The sequence below is a fragment of the Ailuropoda melanoleuca genome, chromosome 8 (genome assembly GCF_002007445.2).
Source record: "Ailuropoda melanoleuca isolate Jingjing chromosome 8, ASM200744v2, whole genome shotgun sequence".
NCBI lineage: Eukaryota > Metazoa > Chordata > Mammalia > Carnivora > Ursidae > Ailuropoda > Ailuropoda melanoleuca.
Window position 1 is genome coordinate 54,455,567 of NC_048225.1, and position 25,789 is coordinate 54,481,355.

Below are 25,789 nucleotides of genomic sequence, written 5' to 3' on the forward strand. Positions count from 1 at the left end.
CCCAAATAAGTGTCAGTGAAGGGAGGGAGAGGGGGTGTGATCTAATGGAAATAGCACTAGAGTTTAGACATGGACAAACAGTTATGGACAGTGGAGAAACCAGAACAGAAATGGTTACAAAACAATTCCGATGTTCACTTGTCCTCTCCGAGCTTCCATATCCTATCTTGTAAACTGAACATACTAAAACTTTTACCTCACAGTGTTGTTGCAGAGATTAAATGAGACGACAAAATATGGAAACACTTAACATGTTAACATCGTGTTTAGGCATGTGATGGCGACATGGCAAATTTACTTGAATTTGAAAGGACACAACTGATAGTGGGTAGCAGAATTCAGAAGTTTTTTTGGTACTATTTTAGAACAGGAGTTGGCACACTTTGCCTGGTGCTCCATATCTGGCCTTCTAACTAAACATGGTTTTTACATTTTTAAAACGTCATTTATTTATTATTTTTTAAGATATTATTTATTAGAGGGAGTGTGTGCAAGAGCAGGGGGAGGGGCAGAGGGAGAGAAAAAAGCAGACTTCCCACTGAGCAGGGAGCCCTACTCCGGACTCAATCCCAGGACCCTAAGATCATGACCTGAGCCAAAGGCAGACACTTAACCGACTGAGCCACCCAGGCATCCCTTAAAATGTCATTTAAAGAAGAAGAAAAACATGCCACGAATAAAGCCTAAAATATTTACTCTCTGCCCCTTTACAGAATAAGTTTGCCGACCCCTTTTTAGAATATAAGAGACCTGATTTGTTTGTTGACCAAAGAGAAGCAAGTGAAGAAAGAAATTGAAAATAAGAGGATTAATTGAGGCAGTAAGATCATGAAGAGAATTAAACAGGAATGAGTTTCTACCATGAACACAATTAGTAGGGTTACATACCTTGGGATGGAGGAATTTTAACCAGAAGGCAAAGAGGAGGAGCATTTTTGAGATAGACAGAATTGAAGGGGTTCATTCTGATCATTTTCTTATCAACATTTATTTTATGTCTATCTACCATATGTTAGGCACTATATATTTTATTTCACTTAACTTTTTTTTGTTTTTCTTAATTAGATATATGCAAAACAATATCTTCTGTATATAAGATGTAATAATACCACATAGTGAACACCCAATGTCTCCTCACCCAGGCTAAGAGATATTAAAAGAGTAAATAAAAGAAGCCAATTTTAGAGATTCATCCATACTATTTTGTGTATCAGTACTTCCCTTTTGCAGAGGTGTGTTCCACTGTGTGGATATTCCACGATTTTTTATCTATATGCCAGTTGGTGCACATTTTCTTGTTTGGGGTATTTTCAGGGTTGTTTAGTTTTTTACCTTTTTTTTTTTTTTTTTTTTTTTTTTTTAATAAAAAAACTCNTTTTTTTTTTTTTTTGCTTCTTATTAATAAAGCAACTCTGTGTAGACGTGTTTTTTATTTTCTCGGGAAAAACCCAAGAACGGAATTGCTGAGTCATGGTTAACTCTTTAAGAAAGAACCAAACCAGGGGCGCCTGGGTGGCTCAGTCGTTAAGTGTCTACCTTCGGCTCAGGGCGTGATCCTGGAGTTCTGGGATCAAGCCCCACATCAGGCTCCTCCGCTGGGAGCCTGATTCTTCCTCTCCCACTCCCCCTGCTTGTGTTCCCTCTCTCACTGGCTGTCTCTATCTCTGTCAAATAAATAAATAAAATCTTAAAAAAAAAAAAAAAAAAAGAAAGAACCAAACCATTTTCATAGTGGTTGTATAACTTTGCATTCCCATCAGTAGTGTATAAACATTCTCTGCATATTTGCCAGCACTTGGTTTGGGTAGTCTTTTTAATTTTTGTTATTCTAGTAAGTATGTACTAATGTCTCACTGAGGTTTTAGATTGCATTTCCTTTTGATTAATGTGTTGAGTATTTTTTCATAGGCTTTTGAGCCATTCTCTTGTTTTCTTCAGGGATTCACAGACTATAACCCCCAAGGCAAATCTGACTCACTCACCACCTATATTTGTAGATAGTTTTCTTAGAACATAGCCATACTCATTCGTGTGGGTCTGTGGCAGCTTTCATGCTGCAACAGCAAAGTTAAGTACAGTAGTTCCCCCCCCTTGTCCTTGATTTCTCTTTTGGTGGTTTCAGCGCAGTCAGGAAGCAGGTGATCCTCCTAACTTATCCTCAGAAGATCAATAGTAGCCTGTTGCTATGTCCCAATGCTTATGTCATCCACTGCACTTAATCTCATCACATATGCATTTTATCGTCTTATCACTAGAAGAAGGGTGAGTATAGTAAAAGATATTTTGAGAAACCACATTTACATAATTTATTTTATTATTATTGTTGTTAATCTCTTAGTGTCTAATTTATAAATTAAACTTTGTCATAGTTATGTATGTATAGGAAAAAACATGGTGTATAGATAGGATTCAGTACTATCTGCAGTTTCAGGCATCCACTGGGGGTCTTGGAACGTATCCCCTCTGGATAAGAGGGGGAGTACTAAAATTATGACAGAGACTATATGGCATGCAAAGCCTGAAATATTAATTCTCCGGCCCCTTCACAGGAAAGGAAAAGTAATCAGTGCATCTCATGGTTCAGCTTTAAATAGAGTACATGCTCATATAGTCATTTTGGTTCGATCAATAATCAGTGTTTATAGTATAACTAGATGGGCAGGTTGGAAGATAAGGAGGTAGAAGGATGTGGGATTAGGCTAAATTTTTATCTTCCATATTGGGAAGTCAGAAGATAATGCCGAAAACTGAGGGGGGAATCAAGATGTGACATAAATAAAAACACATTACTTGGAACTACAGAGGTAAATACCATAAGAATCGGGGGAAGGAGTTGAAAGTAGTTGCTTCTGGGAAAAGAAAAATATGGGGGTCTATGTGAGGGACTCGTTTTTGTAATAGAACTGTTTGACTCTTTAAATGAATGTAAAATGTTAATTTAAAAAATAACTTCTAGGGTACCTGGGTAGCTCAGTTGGTTAAGCATCAAACTCTTGATTTCGGCTTAGGTCATGATCTCAGGGTTGTGGGATTGAGCCCTGCATTGGGCTCCACACTCAGTGGGGAATCTGCTTCTCTCCCTTTCCCCCTGCCCTTCCCCGAGCTCGCTTTTTTCCTCTCTCTCTCTAAAATAAATAAATCTTTTAAAAAAACTTTTTAAAAAGAGCATGTAGTAAGTGATGGAGTTCTTATCATACCACTGCTATGCTGTCCCCCAAAACAGTCATGAATTGACTAAATATGGAATCCCTCTTGGCAAGTGGTAAGTGAAGCCAATGGGCAGCTGATAGACTGGAAGATGAATAGAGGTGGCTTTAGATTGTTGCTGTGAAGAAGATCAGGTTTAATTCGACCTCAAGAAGATAGATGCATAGTTACTAAAGGGAAACTGAGATTATGGAGTTAGAACAATTTTAAATAATATCAAGACCAAAACTGGCTGGAGGGTGCTGAAAGTAGTTTGACAATGAAGATCATTAGAACCAAGGTGTTGGAGAGAGAAAGCTTTTCTGTATTCCATTATTGGTATAGGTCAGATGTTGAAAATAACAAATGAGTCAAACAGGCTGACTGTAAGAAAAATCAACTGCCAAAAATATAATAAACTTAATAATACCGAACTTGGGGTGCCTGGCTGGCTCATTTGGAAGAGCATGCAGCTCTTGATCTTAGGGTCATGAGTTTGAGCCCCATGTTGGGTGTAGAGATTACTTATTTATAAATTCTTTGCTTTTGAAATCAGTTCCTTTGATTTGGCTAAAAACTTGATACTTTTACTACTCTACCAAGTTATCAGTGCCAGACGTTTTATATTTGATGGGCATTACAGCATGCATTTTTAAAAACCACTTAAGAATAAAATTTGGTTTTTATTCAGTTTCATAACAAAATAACCATTCATAAACATGGCTGCCTTTATTTCCAAACAAAGGCAGAATCTTGGCACAGTAGTTTTTGAAGTTGGATTTTATTTTATTTTTTTTTAAGATTATTTATTTATTTATTCGACAGAGATAGAGACAGCCAGCGAGAGAGGGAACACAAGCAGGGGGAGTGGGAGAGGAAGAAGCAGGCTCATATCAGAAGAGCCTGATGTGGGGCTCAATCCCACAACGCCGGGATCACGCCCTGAGCCGAAGGCAGACGCTTAACCGCTGTGCCACCCAGGCGCCCCTGGATTTTATTTCTAAGATATTCAGGCATATTTAAGCTTAAATATTGTACTACACTGCATTAACTTCCATGTTACACTTTCAGTATAAATTGAGAAAGGCAAATTGAACAGTGTTGGTTTTCATAACATTTGAAATCAAAAAAGTCTTTTTAGGATGTTGGTCTTTAGCTCTACAGTTTTAGAAATGTATTTCATGCCATCACTTTGATGTCTGCAAATCCTATTTCAAGCATTAAAAATACAGAAAGAGTAGGATAGATGGTTCTTTGCCAAATAAATTTTCCAAAGATACAATCATAAAAGAATGAATAAATTGAATATCATAGTATATGATTCCTTGTGAATGCACTTGCAGATAAGTGATTGAATAGTTTATATAGCCTATAATGTCCATTAAAATAGTCCATGTATTTGATCAGTACTTGCTGGTGATCTGAGGTTGGGATTTCTCCCTCAAAAACATAAACCGGGTGACTTTTAACTCAAGCAAAAATATTTAACACCACACACAGCTTCATACCCCCTAGTATTCATGTAGTAATAACAGGTTACAGTACTGCTTATCCAGTTTATCAAGCAAAACATCGACCACAGGAGTTTAATTAATTTATATGTTAATTATATGTGTGTGTTACTTGATTTTTAGCTTTTTAGGTGAAGTAAACAAGACAGTGAGTATGTTTGTGGTTCTTTGTCTTGGCAAAATGTTGCCACTTTGAATTTAAATTTTGAAACAAGTCTGTTGTCAACAAAAAGACATCATCCGTTGTTATCAGTCTTTAATAAACTTTTTAAGACATTTCTCAGTTTGGAGAAATACCATTTCCTGGGATGCCTGGGTGGCTCAATCGGTTAGGCATCTATCTGCTGTTCACTCAGGTCATGACCGCAGGGTCCTGGGATCAAGTCCTACATTGGGCTCCTTGCTCAGCAGAGAGCCTTCTTCTCCCTCTGCCTGTCATTCCCCCTGCTTGTGCTCACTCTCTCTCTCTGACAAATATATAAATAAAATATTTAAAAAAGAAAAAAAGAAATACCATTTCCTTGATTTGTTTGCCATAGCATCTCCTCCGAAAATTTTTCACTCACATAAAAATTCTCGCTGATACTCTAAATAAACACAGCTGTCAGGAAGTTGTTTTTATCTGTGTTCTCCTCAGCTACAAAGAAAAATACCACAAACTATTTAACATTTTTACTCAGCTCACCTTGTGAGTTTGTAGCCATACCACTAACATTGGGAACAACTATACTTTTAATTAGACCTACATATGCAAATGTTATTCACAAATTCTGCTGCATTCTTTAATAAATGTTACCGTCTATAAGAGACTTTGATATCTTAAAGTTTTATCTTAAATACATAATTTTATGTCATAGGAGTACCACTTATTTTATTTGCATTTAAAAAACAAACCCTATTTAAAATCAGTACCTTTCTGTTTATTCCATTTCTATCATGCATCTTTTCTACATGACAATTATAATCCTATTGTAGTTTGTTTCATAATGCTATCTTTGACAGTCACATTTTCCCCCCCAACAGTCACATTTTCTTTGCCTTATTTCATCAGTAGGGTTATGCTCTTCTACAAAGAAATATGCCTTCTGACATTCCTTTTGAAAATCATGGGTCTCTAGTTCTCTCTTTCTTGGACACAAGAAATATTTCACTTTCCTCTTGATTGTACTGTAAGAAAGACCACAGCCCACAGAACTCAAAGGCAGGGAATAGTATAAACTCTGTACACATAAATTTGACAATTTAGATGCAATCAATCGATTCTTTGAAAACCACAAACTACCAAAAATCACTCAAGATAAAATATATAACCCGAATAGACCTGTAATTATTTAAGCAATTGCTTTTGTGGTTTAAGTCCTTCCAAAAAAGAAATCTAAGCCAAGATAATTTCACTGGTGAATTCTTCCAAACATTTAGAAAAAGAAATTTCACAATCTTTCACAATTTTCACAGTCTTTTCCAGAAAACAGAAGAGGAGAAAACACTTTTCAACTTATTTTATGAGGCTTTGCACCACCTTGATAGCAAAATAGAGGACAGTGTAAGATCTAGACCTAAAAATAAACCTAAAAATCCTCAAAAAAATATTACCAAGTTGGGCCCAGCAGTATATAAAAAGAGTAATGAGACTATGTCCAAGTGGGGTCTATCCCAGGAATGCAAGGCTATCCTGGTCTTTGAAAATCAACCAACGTGACAAGCCATGTTAACAATAGAATACTACCAAGTCAGTAAAAAGGTATGAACTGCTGATACATGCACTACATTGATGAATCTGAGGGCATTATTCTGAGTGAAAGAAGCCCATCTCAAAAGGTTACATACTGGGGCGCTTGGGTGGCTCAGTCATTAAGCGTCTGCCTTCGGCCCAGGGCGTGATCCCAGGGTCCTGGGATTGAGCCCCGCATTGGGCTCCCTGCTCCGCTGGGAGCCTGCTTCTTCCTCTCCCACTCCCCCTGCTTGTGTTCCCTCTCTCGCTGTCTCTCTCTCTGTCAAATAAATAAATAAAATCTTTAAAAAAAAAAAGTTTACATACTTTATATTTCCATTTATATGACATTTTCAAAAAGCCAGAACTATAGTGGTTGAGAATAGATCAGCTGTTGCTAGGGATTAGAGGTGAGGAGAGAGTGTGACTACAGAGGGGTAGTCCCAGGGAGTTTTTTGGGGTAATGGAAGTGTTCTCTATCTTGGTTATGGTGGTGGTTACATGCATTTATTCATAGGTTAAAATTTATAGAAGTGTATAAACACAAAAATGTCCATTTTATTGTAAGAAAGTAAAATTTTTAAAAGCCCTAGCAGACCAAGTGGGATGATAAACCACAGTTATTACTCTGCCTCATTGGGACTTGGCTGGGGACTTTTCAGATTGGAACGTGTGCCCAGACCAAAGCCACTAATCTACTTCAGCTAATTTTTGCCACATTAGAATGGAAGCCCAGCATTGTTGGACCTTCTGATTTTTCAAGAGAACCAGAATTCCAAAATTTTACATAAAATTTGGTATTTTAAAGCATTGTTAAATAATTTTTAAATTTTTTAAAATGGTGTGTTGACCAGCATAATTCTGAAAAATAGGTATACTAATATGCTATCAATGATACTGATAGATGTTGTAGTAGGTAATTGTAGGCAGCTGAGTGCTAAAGAGAGCTTTGAGTCATTGATAGAAGAATGATGAATATCCCTAGGGTTGCTCTATTATCGATGTGAGAATCTTATGGTAAATTTACGGTATTTGTGGATGGCATGGGCTTCTGAAAAGATGTGATGTGTTTAGGTGATAGAATAATGGTCTTTAGGTGATAGAATAATGGTCTGGAGAAGGCACCAGAAAGAGATAAGTCAACTTCCTTTATCCTGGCTGGTAAAAGAAATAGTTTACATTGGAGAAGACTTTGGAGAAATTGGGACATTTTAAGAAAGAGATGTTCAGTTGAAGTGGTAAGGTAGTTTGTGTAAATAGAAATCCTACAGGGCTCCATGAAGGTGTTGGCAGAGGAGTGAGCACAAGGATGAACACGATTGGGGAGGAGCATGACTGAGGTGGACAAGAATGATGATTTGGGAGATGAATATAGGAGTATATTGGATACACTGTGTGGAAGCAGGGGTGAGAAGTGGCAATCCCTTGGACTTGTAGGAATTGCTGGAACAATATTTATTTTATATCTCTAAAACTTGGCTCATGTTCTTCCCTCTGCCCAGAATGTTTTACCTCAATCTCCCTCAGCCTTACCTTTATCATTCATATTTAAGATTCTAAATTCAGAGGTTTATTTTTCGCTTCTGGAAACCATCCCTGGCGCTCCTTCCTCACCTCTTCCTCAAGTTCAGACCGCCCTTTCTCTTACCACCCAGTATACATCCCTACGTCAGAGCTCACCATTTTATATTAAAATTATTCCTTTTAAGTTCTTCTGTGAAATACTGCGGTCCTCTGGATCAGGTTCTATGTTTTATTCATCTCTTTGCCTCAGACAGGTAGCACAGAGCCTGGCACTGAGCTAGTATCAACAAATATTTGCTAATTGAGCAGAGGAGTTAGGCAGGCACATGTTTTGATTATAAGATTGGTGTGGCAGGTACCTGGACTTTCTTCTTTCTTTAAGGGCCACTGGTAGTATAGCCCGATGAGCTGTTCTGTGGTTGGTTCAGATCTGCTTAGAGAAAAAGCAAAACTCAGTAGCCTGACAGCAGATCATTGTTAAGGCCATGGACATATGCTTTTATTCTCAGTGTCATCTTTGTTTCTAAAATATAGAGGCAGTCTTTTGGGAAATGATGAATGGTAAGGGAATACTTTCTGACATTTACATTGGGCAGCCAGGACTTTGTGTGATGCTATTATACTGATCACAGCACAGAGTATTTATCCTACTGCATTCCTGTCATCGGTCTTTGTAGAAAATCTTGATGGTGAGTAAATTTAAAGGACTTTATGTTACCTGTTCAAGAACAAAATTCTCATCAAGACCCAAGTGTATTTTATTGAGTCTGTACCTTGGCAGTTTCTCTGCACAAATTATTCCATTGACCTTTCTAGAGACATCTTAAAATATCTAACTGCAACCTTTCCTCTTTGTGTTAGGCCCTTCATCGTTGTTTGACTCTTGGGCTGCTGGAACAATTCCTTCTGCTTTCTCTGTCATTGTAATTGAACTTTCAACACCATTATTCTTTTCTTTTGTGGTATATTCTTCAATTTCTTTCCTAAAGTTTTGCCTTAGACTATTTTTTTAGGCTTTGTTCTTCCATTAGGCTTTTCAGAGGACCGGAGAGCCATTTAACAGAGAACCTAAACTCACAGGAATGAGATGATAAAAGAAACTTCCAGTGATTACTTTTCATATTAATGTTTCTCCTTCTTTGCCCTGCCTCATCTCCAGCATAGAACTAGGGTCTTATTTTTCTTAAATAACCAACAATAAGGATGTAGAAGGTGTTGTTATTCTTTTATTCATCAGACATAATAGGCATTATTAAGCAAAATAGACTTGTACGCCAAGTGTGTACTATGCTAATCCATGCCTTCAAAGAATTAAAAATCTAATCAGGGAATGCATAAGCTAAAAGTTACAAATACCTCCTGTAAGCTTTTTTTTTTTTTAATCTTCAAATAGAACAGTACACTTTCCTGACGGAGTTGTATCATCACATGAGCTTCTCCATGTGAGGAACTTACCACACCTTATGCCCTGTAGTAAAGAGTTCAATAAGTGGGGGTTATATTGATGGATAGATACAGAATAAGTGGAAACATAAAGAAGGGAGTGGCCATGGCATCTCTACCTGGAAACAAAGAAGTTTTCACAGGGGCACCTGGTGGCTCAGTCAGTTAAGCAGTTAAGCATCTGTCTTCATCTTGGGTCATGATCCCAGGGTCCTGGGATCGAGCCCCGCATCTGGCTCCCTAGTTCGGTGGGGAGTCTGCTTCTCCTTCCCCCTCTACCCCTCCCATGCTCTCTCAAATAGATAAAAATATTTTTTAAAACATTAAAAAGAAAACAAAAACAAAGTTTTCACAGAGAAAGTAATACTGGAGGAAATCGCATATACAAGGCATAAGGGAATGAAACATAAGGTACATTTAGAGAACCCAAAATAATTGGTATATCTAGGAGAGAGAGATGGAGGAGGGGAGCAAAGTGAGAGATGAGGTTTCTGCAGGAATTTGAACTTGATCCTATAAGGAACAGGGACGATTGATTTATATTAAGCAGGGAGTCTTAAAATTAGTTGATACAAAAGAAAATTTCTGATATATTACATGTATGTCTCTTTCAGGTGTCACTTGCCCTGGAGCCTCTGTCAGAAACTTACGACAGCTACAATCCTCTTCCTACCACTGATGTGAAAGAAAATGTGCTTTTATCTGACCAGGAATTCAGAGAATATACTGAACCCAGCAGTACCCAGTTTCTGGTTCCATCAAGACCCCATAGGATGCCTACCACCAAAATTGACGGAAAAGAGTTAGCAGCTAACAGTAGTAGATCAACCACTCCAAGGTAATTACCACAGTCTGTCAGCTAACTCCCACTGTACTCATAATTTCTGTTCTTTATTTGTGTTTGGATGAAAGACTGAAAGTAGTCATTCAATCAGCAAATAAATATTAAGTATCCACTGTGTGCCTGGTCCAGTACCAAGTACTGGGCATAGAAATTAATAAGACACAATTCTTGTCTTTGAGGACTGCTCACAATCTGGTGGGGAGGCCAGTGTACAGATAAATAAATGTAACTAAGTCATTTACAGATGCCATGAGAGATGCCATGAACAAAAAAGAGGGGAAGGGCAGTATTTCATGAAACAGGATGGAGTAAGAGAAATAGATTTTTATTTTAAGGAACTATAGAGCATTTGCTTTGTGTCAGGCTCTGCACTGAGCGTTTTCTTTCTTTTTTTCAAGATTTTTTTATTTGAGCAAGAGAGCACAGACACTTGCATGTGCACAAGTGAGGGGAGGGGCAGAGGGAGAATCTCCAAGCAGACTCCCCGCTTAGCACAGAGCCCAACATGGGGTTCGATCTCATGACCTGAGATCATGACCTGGGCTGAAACCAAGAGTCAGACGCTTAACTCAACTCGCTGAGCCACCCAGGTGCTCCAACTGAGCTCTCTATTTCATTTTCTCACTTGGGCCACAGCCATACAACAGTAGGTAAAACATCTGTTATTTATTTCATTTGGGAGATGAAAAACAGATTTACAAAGTCTAAGCTACACTGCTATAAACTACTGTACACTTTCTGTCTCTGACAAAGTGAAATGTTACCATAATGGGTAAAATATATTGCTAAAGTTCTCCTTTATTTTATAACAGAGGAAAGGACCACTTGTACTTTGCAGAGAGCTCTGATATGGTAAAGGACTCTTTCTTCGGACTACAACACCATCTTAATTCAGGGCAGAGTTTAGAGTCTATGACTCCGAAAGGCAAGGCCCCACGGAAGCAGATGTCCCTTCTTAACAGTTCTGAATTCCAGCCTCAAATTAGGACAGTGGCTAAGAGTCACAGTGACTCATGCATTCTTTCTTCAAACAACCCCCCTACCAAGGACCTTCTTTCAGGTATGTATGTATTTGTGAACCAAGACTAAGCTACATTTATTGGGATTACTCTGCTTGTTAGCCAGTCTTCAAAGAGAACTAAGACTTCTCTTTGAAATAAATAACCGAATAAAACTGAGTGATCTCACTAAAGCTCAGGATTTCACCATTTAAAGGCAGCTCTATTAAACCAGGAAGTTACTTCTAAATAATTACTAGGCTTATAATTGTAGGTTTAGGGAAGGAGCCATTTAAAATAAACCTGGATGGGGTGGAGTGTTTATCATAGAGAAATATTATCCTTTATTTTTTCCCAAATAATTCAAGGCAAAGACAGTTTTTATCTCATCAGCAGATTTACTTGTACTGCTGTGCAGAGGCTAGTACTAAATCTGCTTCACATTCTGAAAATTCTTGGTCTCAGTGGGAGCATTCAGTGCACAGCAACTGCTAATCTTAAGCCTGGGAATTAAACGTGACTTACAGCCAAGCAGAAGTAGAAAGGAGTCAGTTTACCTGAATAAGGGCTAGACTGAAATAAAGAAATCCAAATAGGATTATTTAAGGGTGGTATTATAAGAGCAATCGAGATACCTTACATTACATGTAACACTCAACCATTTATCTCTGTGACATCAGGAGCATGGCAGGGATTTGTCTTCATCCTCACTAGCGAATTTCTGAAGTAGAGTATCTGCAGCATTAATAGAAAAATCTTTAAAATAACTATTTGGGTACATAATTTACATTAGTAAGGATACTTTTTTCATGAAGAAAGACATTCTGTTCATATTTTTTCATCTGAAATGTCTGTGATCCCCTGTTTTTGAAAATGTACTCTGATTATATAATCTATTAATTTTATTTTTCTATTTTTTATTTTTTAAATTTTATTTAAATTCAATTAATTAATGTATAGTGTAGTATTAGTCTCAGAGGCAGAGTTCAGTGATTCATCAGTTGCATATAGCATCCGGTGCTCATTACATCAAGTGCCCTCCCTAATGCCCATCACCCAGGTACGCCATCCCCCCCACCTCCCCTCCAGCAACCCTTAGTTTGTTTCGTATAGTTAAGACTCTCTTATATGGTCGGTTAATTTTAATCTTCAGTGCAATCCTAGGCTACGTTAACACGAACAAATTGTTCCATTATACTATACTGCCTGCGCTTGTCAACTCACACCTGGAATATTTTGTGTAGGCACCAAACTTTGAGAAAAATATTTGTTCATTCATTAAGCAGTTACTTATTCAGTACCTATCAAATGTGTGGCATTCTTCTAGGTGTCAGGGATACAGCAATTTAAATGAAAACAAAAACAAATTTCTGCCTTATGGATCTTATATTCTAGATGGGAAGACCAATAATAAGCTGGATGAATAAATAAGTATTTAGTGTTAGATGGTGATAATGGCAGTGGGGAGAAAATGAAGCAGGGCACATGAGAGGAGGGGATGTTAGTTTTACATAGGTTGGCAAAGGAAAGCCTCATTAAGAAAGTAACGTGAGAGTAAAGATCTAAAGAAGACGAGTTCCTTCTAAGGAAAGTAGCTAGGTTTATGAAGGGGCTACCAAGAGATATTTAGCTTCACAAAAACAGCTGCCATTTATTGAGCTTTCATTATGTGCTAGCTACTATGCCAAGTGCCTTATACGCATAATCTTACAAAAACCGAGTGAGGTAGGGATTGTTATCACCATTTTATTTATTTATTTTTTCGTGCCCTATTGATTTTTATTTTTTTATTTTATTTTTTCCCATTTTTATTATTTTTTTAATAATAATTTTTATTATGTTATGTTAGTCACCATACAGTACATCCTTAGTTTTTGATGTAGTGTTCCATGAGTCATTATTTGCATATAACACCCAGTGCTCCAAGCAATACATGCCCTCCTTAATACCCATCACCGGCCTATCCCAATCCCCCACCCCCTCCCCTCTGAAGCCCTCAGTTTGTTTCCCAGAGTCCATAGTCTCTCGTCGTTCATTCCCCCTTCTGTTTACCCCCTCTTCATTCTTCCCTTCCTTCTCCTACCTATCTTCCTGCTATTTCTTATGTTCCATAAATGAGTGAAACCATATGGTAATTGTCTTTCTCTGCTTGATTAATTTCGCTAAGCATAATCTCCTCCAGTCCCGTCCATGTTGCTGCAAATGTTGGGTAATCATTCTTTCTGATGGCTGAGTAATATTCCATTGTATATATGGATCACATCTTCTTAATCCATTCATCTATTGAAGGGCATCTTGTCTCCTTCCACGATTTAGCTATTGTGGACAATGCTGCTATGAATATTGGGGTGCATATGGCCCTTCTCTTCACTACGTCTGTATCTTTGGGGTAAACACCCAGTAGTGCAATTGCTGGATCATAGGGTAGCTCAATTTTTAACTTTTTAAGGGACCTCCACACTGTTTTCCAGAGTGGCTGTACCAACTTGCATTCCCACCAACAGTGTGAGAGGGATCCCCTTTCTCCACATCCTCTCCAACAATTGTTGCTTCTTGCCTTGTCCATTTTTGCCATTCTAACTGGCGTAAGTGGTATCTCAGTGTGGTTTTGATTTGAATTTCCCTGATGGCTAATGATTTTGAACATTTTTTCATGTGTCTGTTAGTCATTTGTATGTCTTCACTGGAAAAGTGTCTGTTCATATCCTCTGCCCATTTTTTGATTTGATTATTTGTTTCTCATGTATTGAGAAGTTCTTTGTAGATCTTGGATACCAGTCTTTTATCTGTAGTGTCATTTGCAAATACCTTCTCCCATTCCATGGGCTGCCTCTTAGTTTTTTTGACTGTTTCCTTGGCTGTGCAGAAGCTTTTTATCTTGATGAAGTCCCACAAGTTCATTTTTTCTTTTGTTTCTCTTGCCTTTGGAGATGTGTCATGAAAAAAGTTGCTGTAGCCGATGTCAAAGAGGTTACAGCCTATGTTCTCCTTTATGATTTTGATGGATTCCTGTCTCACATTGAGGTCTTTCATCCATTTGGAGTTTATCTTTGTGTATGGTGTGAGAGAGTGGTCAAGCAACCATTTTAAAGTGAAAACACAGGCTCAGAATTAGGGAGCTCCTGTCCTGTGAAAGGGGGAAGCTGCTCTTCAGCTCCAGTTCATTATTGTCTTTAGACTCTAAAGTAAGGTCCTCTGCTTTATCCTACTATAAGTTCATTGTTTACCTAGGCCTGCCTTTTTTTTCTTCTTTCCTTAAATCAAGACTTTGCTGGCCAACTGTTGAAGCCAAACAAAATATGACAAGTACAACCCATGGGCTGCCAATGTGACAGCTCCTCCTTGAGAGTTATGAGGATCAGTTGGCTTACAGATGAAACAAAACAGATTATGACTCATCTGAGTTAATAAAAAGACCTGTGCAGAATGGGAAAGCTTCAAGAGGTAGTGAATTCTCTGTCGCTGGAAAACACGAGCTAGCTAACCATCCTGAGGGGACCTCTGCAGATTGTATTGAATCATCAAGAAGACAGATACGATCTTTTAAGGTCCCTTCCAACCACAAGATTCTGGAGGGCTAAAATTAAGTGACTCATTCTAGTAAGTAGGTCTAGAGCTGAGATTATGAGAAGGATCTAACAAGTACATAAATATAAATATCTTCCTGGTCTTTATTGGACTGACATGACACCAGAAAAGGGGAGCAGAGCTGAATTGATAAACCAGCTACATTTATGAAACACGAACTACACATCCTGCTTTTGAGAGTTGGGTTTGGAATAGATAGCAAGGAGTAGAACAGAAACCAGAAGCTGTACATCTCCCTGTGTTTAGCAGGAGCTGTGCCCATGGCATGTGGGAAATAAACAAGGGAAGCATTTGTCTTAAACTCGCCTGGATGCCTTCTTTTGTGTTTGGGGAATGTTTATTGAGTTGAGGTACAGACTGATGCCATGACAGCTCTTAAAGTGTAGGTACCAGCTTCCCTGAGAAGGGGAGATCAGATGTTTTCTTGTTACCATGCCTCAGACTTTAGAAAAGCTTTACCAAGAACGGCTGTTTCAACAACCAAACCACTTGGAGGCCAATGGATGGACCATCTGTGCTCAGACTTGTCCTACTTTTTTTCCTCAATGTTTATTTTCTTTTTAAAACCTGCTTTTGGAAAGTATCTTAAGTACTTATTACCATTTAGATGTAAATGACTGTTTAAGTCACTTTTGAAATATTACCATTCCCAGAGGAATATTTTATTTAACAAGGATTAAAAACTTGAAGCCCAATTTAATTCAACAAGTATCTTTTGAGTGACTATTTTAGGTCATTGTTTTGAGTATTGGGGTTGCAGTGATAAATAAGATACAGTCTTTGACGTTAAAGATTTCATTCTAGGAAAGGAAACTGACTTTAAAGCAGATACAGTACAATTATATCTGATATAAGCAACAGTGGAAGAACATTTTACCAAATGCCTGATATATACTAGGCACTTTATAAGACACCAAGGATACAAAAATCAACAAGAACCAAACCCTAGTCTCAGATTTTATTGGGTGGGATAGACAATTATAATACTGAGTGATAAATTCTTTGATGGAATTAAATACCCAGAGCTTTAAGAACACAAAGGAAGTATTGTGTTTAAGGAATTGAAAATAGATGGGTGTGGTTAAATCATAAAGTAGATAGGAAGTAGGAAAGATATCATCTTTCCAAAACCTTTTGGGTATCAATAGAAAAACTGTTTTTCTACATGGCCCTGAAATCAAATGAAGTTTATTATTAACACTGCTTCTTATTATCTACTTTATTCATAAAACATTTGAGTGTGCCACCTCATTTGAAGAACTTTAAACTATATTGAGTAAAGCCAGGGGCCAACTAGAAACTAAAAGAAGGTTTCCAGTCACATAGCAATCTTTAGCCGAATTTCCAGTGCCAGCAAGACCATGTTTTCCTTACCCTTTCTCATTGAATAAACAAGATAGTCATTTTTTGGCTGAATCTTAGAGATTAAAAATAAAGACAACATATGGGTGCCTGGGTGGCTCAGTTGGTTAAGGATCTGCCTTCGGCCTGTGTTGTTATGACTGGGACCCTGGCTCCCTGCTCAGCAGGGAATCTGCTTTTCCCTCTCCCTCTGCTGCTTCCCCTGCTTGTGTTCTCTCTCAGTCAAGTAAATAAATAAAATCTTAAAAAAAAAATACAGTGAATTCTGAATGAATATTGTGTAGCCATTACTTACATAGAAAAAAGGTAATGTATATTGTTAAGTAAAAAAACAACTTCAAAACAGTATACATATTTTTACAAAAGAGGGAATGTATATAAATACATGTGTATTATAGATTTAAAAAACTAAAAGGAATATATCAAAATGTTAACAATGAGTATTCCTGGGTAGTGGCATTAATGGGTATATTAGTTTCCTATTGCTACATGACAAATTACCACAAATTTAATGGGTTAAAACAGCATTCATTTGTTAGCTCGCAGTTCTGTGGATCAGAAGTCCAACAAGGTATGGTTGGGTTTTCTGCTTAAGGTATCAGATGTCGGCCAAGCTAAAATCTCATCTGGAAGCTCTGGGGAAAAATGGATTTCCAAGTTCATTCTTGTTGACTGAATTCAGTTCCTTGCAGTATATAGGACTGAGGTCCCATTTCCTTGATTACTGTCAGCTACAAGCCACTCTTAACTTCCTAAAGGCCACCTGCATCTCTTACCATGTGGTCCCTTCCATCTTCAAGACAGTGGTGATGCATTAAATCTTTCTCATCTTTCAAATCTCTGATGTCATAACCTGCAAATAGCCAGAGAACACTGCTTTTAAAAGGTGTGGGCAACCAAAATGATGTACCCATCTTAAGGTTGACTGATTTGGAACTGTAAACTACATCTGTAAAATCCCTTCATGGCAGTACATTTACATGAGTGTTTGAATCAGAGGGATGATATATGTACACCAGAGTTGGGAATCTTAGAGGGAACTATCTTAGAATCTGAATGGTCGATCTTTATTTTCTTTTAGTTTAGTTGTATTTTCACTAAACATAATGGTATTTTGGGTTTTGGGGGGTTTTTTGTTTGTTTTTACTTTGTAAGCTATATTTTGAACTCTCTGTACTAACAAATGTTAAGTGCTTATGGATCTTCTTGGCTTCATTTTTTTATCTTGGCCTGACCACCATATCATCATCATCTCCTCCTCCTCCTCCTTCTCCTTCTTCTTTCTTGAGAGAGCATGTGCATGTGCCTATGTGTGCAGGGCAGGGGGCTGAGGGGTGGGGGAGCAGAGAGAGCATCCAAAGCAGGCTCCACGCCCAACACAGAGCCCCAAGGTGGGGCTGTATCCCACAACCCTGAGATTATGATCTGAGCCCAAACCAAGAGCCAGACACCCAACCGACTGAGCCACCCAGGTGCCCCTATATCTCCTTTCTTTTCAGAAGCTATAAAACTCTAGACTAAGGAAAAATTTAAATCAGAATTAACTGAAGTTACCTCCAAAGCAATTCTGGAACCTCAAGAAAAAAATATTTCCCACTGTTCCTTGGAATAATGCCACTGGCCCTAAGCTTTTAAAAAGATGTCTAACTTGGGCTCCCTGCTCATTGGGGAGGCTGCTTCTCCCTCTATCTGCAGCTCCCTCTGCTTGTGCTCTGTCTCTCTGTGTCTCTCAAATAAATAAATAAAATCTTAAAAAAAAAAAAAGATGTCTAAGAACCAAAGCGGGGTCATATAAAGTATAGTAATTAAAATCGTAGGATGTGGAGCGCCTAGCTGGCACTGTTGGTGGAGCATGAAACTTGATCTCAGAGTTGTGAGTTCAAGCCCCATTGGGTGTGGAGATTACTTAAAAAACTAAAATCTTTTAGAAAATAAAGTAAAATTATAGGCTATGAGGCAGTATATACATTCTGCTTATACAGTGTGTACAACTTGGGCAAATCACTTATCCTCTGTGCCTCAATTTTCTACATCTGGAAGATGAAGGAAATAGTAGTATCCATCTCAGAGAATTGTTAGGAGGATTAAATGACCAAACATATACACAGAGTAGTCCCCAGCATGTGTTTAAGAATTCAATTATTATTGCTGTTATAATTGTTATTTTTACTTAGGGATGGGGTAAATTTTACTTACCAGAAAGTCTGAAGACTTCATCCTGACTTTTCTGTTAACCTGCTGTATGATCTTAGACAAGTCATGGAAATTTTTTGGCATTCTTCATAAAAGTATAGATTTGGAATAGCTTATCACTATGGCTTCTGAGTTTAGCTGGCATAGTTGTTAGTGTTTTTTGGATAATAGGAACATTATTACAAATAATAAGAGCATTCAGTATGGTATCTGGATACAAAAATAATATGTAGACATTATTAACTTTATTACCTACAAAAACCAGTTGTAAGAGTCCATGCATTCATGTAATGACTCCCATTGTATAACAACTCTGGAGAGACTGACCTCCCTCCAGAATAGACTTCATTCACTGCTGAAATGCCAGCGTTTAAAACAGTCCCATCATAGAAGCTCAGTAAACATTTATTGTAAAGTGAGTGTCCTTAAGAAATTCTCAAGCTAGTGGGAAAAGCAGACAGGTAGTAAGCTATTATAATGTATTGTCTTAAATCCTATCCTAGAAGGAAAGGTACTGAATATTGTAAGTATTGCTGTTGGATTTTAGATTTTCCATGTTCTGCTTTTGCCTTCTTCAGCTCTGTTAGAACAAGGCAATAAACTGCGTAATGCCATGGTGATTTCTACAATGAAATCAAGCCCAGATACTAGCATGTTGTTGGATGAAGCTCATTCTTCCATGAAGGAAGATTTTCTTAAAGCCTCAACACAGTAAGTTACAGGATAAACACGATTCCTAACAGTTCATTTCTTAATTGTTGCTAATGTGTATTTTTTTTTTGTTAAGTTATGGACTTACTCAGCAAATAATTCTTAATGTGGTGGAAGGGAAGCCTAGACTAGGAGTTTAGATACTCAAAATCTAAACCTAGTACTGGTACTTACTAAATCTGTAAATGGCTGTATTCTTTGCTCCCTGTGAACTGGCATGCTTATATGTATAATGGGGATATTCTCTCCTCCCTCTCTTGCAGAAATGAAATTAGAGTCTAAGGTAGAAACGGGCTTTGTAAATTGTGAAGTTTTATATATGTTTAAGGTAGTTAAGTCTGAAGGATGTCAAATGTTCCATGTTGAACCATCTCCATGTACTATCTAGCTCTTAGTTCAGTTAATTCTGATTTAAATTTTTCCTATATGTTAGCCACTCAGAAAGTACTTTTCCACACCACAGAATCAAAGCCTTGTCTAGGAACCAGTTTAAAGACCACATAGAAGATCACCTCCTCCCTCCGACTGAGAATACATTTTGGAAACATGACACAAAAGATGATACCAGAGCTATACAGCTGCTGTTGGGCAGGTAAGGACTTTTAACTATCTTTCTTCCTTTTAAGTTCTCCCTTCAATTCATTGTGTATATTGTTAACAGATTTATCTTCTGAAAGCAATACTTCCATGGAGTAGCCAGGTCATTCCCTTGGTTACTCATTGCATACTAAATAAAAATCACTACTTATTACCTACTAAGTAAAAATCTAATCTTTAGCCTTTTATTCTTAGCTTCACTTACAGAATAGTCTCCAGCCCACCTTTCCATTCTTATCTCCTAGCTCTATTCCCAACACCATTATTAGGGTATAATTCTTAAAATTCAGATTTTAGGGGCTCCTGGGTGGCTTAGTCGATTAAGTGTCCAACTCTTGGTTTCGGCTCAGGTCGTGATCTCAGGGTTGTAAGGTCAAGCCCTGTGCCAGGCTCTACCTCAGCAGGGAGTCTGTTTGAGATTCTTTCTCTCCCTCTCCCTCTTCTCCCCGCCCCACTCTCTCTCTCTCAAATAAATTAATTTTTTAAAAACCTCAGGTTTTAAACAGATACAAGTTAATTCAGGATCTTATTATGTCTCTTATGTAATCTGTGTTGCCTATGTAATTAGGCAGGAAAAAAAATTAAAGGGATCCCAATTGGAAAGGAAGGAAGCACAACTATATTCACAGATGACATGATTTGGTATGTAGAAAATCCTAAAGAATCCACTAAAAAAATATTAGAACTAATAAATTCTGGAAGATTGCAGGATATAAGATCAATACACAAAAATCAATTGTATTTCTATATACTGGCAATGAACAATCCAAAAATGAAATTAAGAAACAATTCCATTTATAATAGCAGTAATAAGAATATAATACTTATGAATAAATTTAACAAAAAAAGTGCAAAATATAAACTCTGAAACTGCAAAACGTTATTAAAAGAAATTTTTAAAGATCTAAGTAATTAGAAAAATCCCATGTTCATGATTCAGCGCAATCCCTATCAGTATTGCAGCTGACTTCTTTCTAGAAATTAATAAACTGATTTTAAAATTCCTGTGAAATTGCAAAGGACCCAGAATAGCCAAAACAGTCTTGAAAAAGAGAAAAGTGGGGGGATTCACACTTCCCTATTTTATTTTTAAAGATTTAGTTATTTATTGGGGGGGGCAGAGGAAGAGACAGTCTTAAGCAGACTCTGCACTAACTGGGGAGCCAGACACAGGGCTCAGTCTCACTACCCTGAGATCACAGCCTGAACCAAAACCAAGAGTTGGCATGAAGGGGAAGTTGAAAGAATTAATAACCAAAATGCTTAGCATGGTGCCTGATACATATAATAAATATTATATATAATATTTAATAATAAATATTAATAAATATTATTAATAACATGTTCATTAAGAATTCAGTAAGTTCATTTACAGATAACCATTCAGTACCAGTTATTTTAGGAGAAACAAAAAATGAAGGAAGTATACATGTACTTGCATGCTTATATTCCTTATTAATTTATAAACTTTTTGCAAGTAGGGTTTCTGTTTTACTTATTTCACATATCACACATGAAATTAGTCTTGTCATAATTCAGCCCAAGTACACATATTTTTGCTTAATGGACGAAGGCATATTTATGAATTCTTCACAGAAACAGCATGAGCATTTAACTCATTGAATTATAGTTCATTCTTTACCTTCTTTTCCTCCCTGCTGGACCATAAGCAGTGCAAGAGTAGAGCAAATTAGTTTAACCATCTCGGTATCATTCAAGACCTAACACCATGCCTGGCACATAATAGGTGCCCAGAAAAGAAAAATGTTTGTTACATAAATGAGATCATAATCAGTGTCAGTAGTGTATTTTTGAATACTAACTGTTGGCATCCCAGAGGAGGGAGAATATTTTATGAAAATATTGATCAGGTAGTCTTCTGTCTAATTTGAGTCTTCTGCTTAACATTATCTTCTTTCATGTTTAGAACTCTAAAAAGTTTTCAGTTAGAAAAATACAGCTCAACTGAAACTTCTTTTAATGTCCTTCTGCTTTGTTTTTCTTACCTCTGCAGTGCTGAATTATCCCAAGGTCAGTACTGGAATGGGCTAGGCTCTCCTCCAGATTCCCCATCTCCTAGGAGTGATGTGTATTGTAGCAGTGAGCTGAATGATCCTCAGTATGACCAGAGTCTCCTGGAGAGCTTATTTTACACGGCACCTGTAAGTCACTGAATCTGCAGCTTTGAAAATTAAAGAACAACACTATTAATGTATTAGGTGCAGGCATGTTACCACTTGCCAGACAGAAAGCTATCCATTTTACCTGTGTCATTTTACGGATGAGGAGACAGGCCTAGTAAGGTTAAGAATTTTAGGGGTGCCTGGCTGGCTCAGTTGGTAGAGCATGCGACTCTTGATCTCAAGGTTGTGAGTTCTAGCCCCACATTGAGTATATATAGAGCTTACTAAAAAAATAATAAAAATAGTAATTAATAATAATGTTTAGAGATAGAGGATATGAAATGGGAATAGAAAGAATGATCTGTCTAGAGAAACAACTTGTGTACTGCAAGGGATCTAATTTGAACTGATGAGAATTTATGTGGGAGAGTTATCGTCAATAAGGCAGGCTAGCATATTGCGGCCAGTCTGTGAAAGCCTTCGAATGTCAGGTGAGAAGAAATGACATGATCAAAATGGTGGTTAAGGAACGTTAATCCAGCAATGATGTAGGCAGCTAACTTAGGGGAGAATACCTGGAAACAGATTGGAAGCCATTAGGTTATTGGAGGTGTGTATGAGAGCGGCAGCAATGGGATTGGAAAGAAAGAGATGAATTTAAAAGATATTATGAATTATTAGGATTTCATGACTTCCTATTTTAAAAATCATCACTGATACTGCGTTACTTGTGGGATACAAAGAAGAGAGAATTTACATTGATTTCACATTTTTGATGTGCCAGGGAATTTACATGTTATCTGTTATTTTTGAGTACTGTGCCAAATGTTTTAAATTCATCATTTCATTTAATTCTTTTTCTAGCCCTATAAGATAGTGTTATCTTCTACATATCATGATATAAACTCTTAGAAGCGTTAATTACTTGTAATTAACAATATCATCTCATAAGCCTTAAGTATGGTATTAGAATCTGATCTTGGCTTACCTCCCTAACCTCATCTCCCACTTTGCCCTTTACCCTCCAGTCATACTGATTGTTTCATCACTCCCCAAACATTCTAGCTCTTTTTTTTATCTCTGTATTTTTTGCTCATACTGATTCTTCTACTTTGAATGTTGAAATGCTTTTGTATATCTGGTAAACTCTTTATTCTTCAAAAATCAACTATCACCTCTATATAGAAACCGTCCTAGACTTCCCCAAGCAGAATTTATTGCCTCGATGCCCACAGGATCCTGGGACATTCAGGCATGTTGTACGATATGGTTCCTCAAGAACAAGAACATGTCTGCATTATCTTTGTATTACCAGTACAGCAAAGCCTGATGAATATTGAGACTGAGGAGTACTTAGTGGATAAAGGAATGAGTTTACGAATGGCACTAAGTAATCCCCTGTGCCATTTGAACAAAATAATTTTAGAAAAGATTTGTTGATGCGAAGGAGTGAACCAATAGACCATGATGCAATGGAAAGATCAGAGAGTTAGAATGCACATGTCTTTCCCCAGGGTTTGATGTTCTTAATGTTGAATAACATCTGCAGCTTAGAAATTCAGCATTATTAGCCTGTGGTTTTGGCCCCTAAAATTCTTAGCTTTTGAGTAATAGTTCACATTTACTCTAATTTCCTTCAGGCTGTGGACCCATTTAGATTTTGAATGCCTTGTCTTTAGCCATTTTTAAAAGTTGCCACTTAATAAAGAAAAACCTAAGAGTAAAAAGCTTTGTAATTTCACCTTGAAAAAGTTGTACTTCTTCCTTGAAGGACATTCTGATCATGCTTATTTAACTACTAATTTGTTACCGTTGCCATAGGTCAATACAGTATACACCCTGAGATGCTGAAAAAGGAAGGTGGAAGTGATAAACTTAAAATGACATTGGATTAGGGGTGCCTGGGTGGCTCAGTTGGTCAAGTGTCTGCCTTTGGCTCAGGTCATGATCCCAGGGTCCTGGGGATGGAGCCCCACATCCAGTTCCCTGCTCAGGGAGGGAGCCTGCTTCTCCCTCTCCCTCTGCCGGCTGCTCCCCCTGCTTGTGTTCCCTCTCTCTCTCAAATAAATAAATAAATCTTTTAATAAAAAAATGACATTGGATTCATTTCTGCATTTACATGAGCAAGTTTTTTTTTTTTTAATTTGGAACCAAATATGTATAACACTGTCCTCTCTTTATTTTGCATTTTGTGATAGAAAAGGCTGATCAGTCAATTGTGGTAAGCTGCCTTTTCTCCAAGTAAAATTTAATTACAGGGGGCTTAGCAACTGATTCCCCCCTTAAGAAAATTTGTGACATAATAAACAGTTCATTGTAGCAAGATAAAGAGTAGAATAAATCAATAGTGGTATGGAGTGGTAAAAAAAAAAAAAAAGGTGGAGTCTTTGCATCCATATAGTTAGGTGACATTGTACCATTTTGCCTCAAACTGTGGTAGAAATATAGGCTTTGGAATCTGCCTTTGGTACTAGATACATAGTAGATAGTAAATAAGTAATGATTGCTATTGTTGAGAATTTGAAAGAAGAGTCTGTTTTCATTTATTTTCTTTGAACCAAACTTGTAGGTTATTTTTATATACCAGGAGAAATGCGGGATTATCTCCCTGGCATCAGTTATCTCTTTAAAAGAATGATACATGTGCAGAGAAGAATTTGATTACTTTTAGAGAAATGTTTTCATTACCAGTCTCCCTAAAGCAACTTTTTTTTTTTGGTGCCTCTCTTTTTGTTTCTTCCCGCCATAGAAATCTGATACCAGCATCAGTGATTTCTTCAGTGAAGATGATACTGTCCCTTCTAAAAAAATGAACCAGTTGAAAGCTCTTGCCAAATCTCCTAAGCTTCTGGAGTCAAATGATCTTAAGTTGAAGAAAAGGGCAGCGAGCAAGAAAAATAGGTGAGCCTCTCTATGATTGCTTATTTAGAGGCAAAAGCAAAGGAAGATTATTTTCACAAGATCTTCTAACGTAAATGATCTGTATTTGCCTAGCACTATCATCCTGGTTAAGTGAGTTATAATAGTTCACTAAGTATTAAGTCCTTAAAAGTGTAATAATATGGAAAGATGGATACAATAAAATGGAAAAGAAAGAAAGCAGAATTGTAGGTTGAATGTGTGCTGTACTACACTGTGGAAAATATGCATAAAGAAAGCAAATGAAAAGGAATACAAAGGAGTGATGATAGTAGTTATATTAAAGTAGTGGGTTAACTGGGGTGTAATGTCTGTAGCCCTTGTAAGAAAACCTAATTCTGTAACATCAGTTTCTATACTTTTATGGAGATAAGACTTTAGATTAAAAGAATGATTTTACATTTTTTGAAATTTCTTTCACTCTCAGTCCTTGATAACTTGTGAATTAAGATACTTACTGCCCTTTCTCTTTCCTCTTCTTGCCTGTGCAACTAAATCCTTTCATGTTGGGCCTCAGACTGTCTGTTTCACTGTCTATATGAACTCCTTTCAGAGATTTGGTTGAACAACAGATGATATCAGAAACTCCAGAAGATGCCCAAGTGATGACACTAAGTGTGGATAGATTGGCTCTTTTGGGTAGAACACATTCAGTCAGAATCATCATCGAAACAATGGGAGTTCCTCCAGATAGTCCTCAGATGACCTCTGGCAAAAAAACCTTTTCTGGCAGACCACCTAAGCTGATAGCAACAAAAAAGCGGTACGTCTCCAACATGGAAGAGCTCCAACATGTCAAAGAAATTTGACATTTCTGGAAAGTGTGTGGTGGTAATAGTAATAAAGATAAATAATTGCATAACATTTTATGCAATTATAAAGTACTTTCATATGAATCAGTCAATAAAAATGTGGTGAATTCCTCACTAGCTTTCAAGGCCAGGACTAGATAATTGTGAGAATAAAAGAAATTGAGACCCTCGCTCTATTTTTACATACTTTATAGTCAGCACAAGAGAGATGCATTTAAAAGGCTGTAGGATGCAAAATAGATGTTTTATATTTAAAATGCTGTGGAA

The 25,789-nt window shown here is 37.3% G+C and overlaps 1 protein-coding gene across 5 annotated transcripts in view; it reads left to right on the forward strand.

Annotated features, from left to right (window-relative positions):
• C2CD3 (C2 domain containing 3 centriole elongation regulator) overlaps positions 1-25,789 on the forward strand; it is a 130,594-nt gene that overhangs the window by 9,525 nt on the left and 95,280 nt on the right. For all 5 annotated transcript variants that reach the window (XM_019795390.2, XM_034666350.1, XM_011219851.3 and 2 more), the window contains 7 exons: positions 9,990-10,213; positions 11,032-11,279; positions 18,939-19,071; positions 19,535-19,663; positions 21,683-21,830; positions 24,541-24,692; positions 25,264-25,473. In XM_019795390.2, coding sequence (XP_019650949.2) covers positions 9,990-10,213; positions 11,032-11,279; positions 18,939-19,071; positions 19,535-19,663; positions 21,683-21,830; positions 24,541-24,692; positions 25,264-25,473 — 1,244 coding nt within the window. The remainder of the gene's footprint in view (positions 1-9,989; positions 10,214-11,031; positions 11,280-18,938; positions 19,072-19,534; positions 19,664-21,682; positions 21,831-24,540; positions 24,693-25,263; positions 25,474-25,789) is intronic.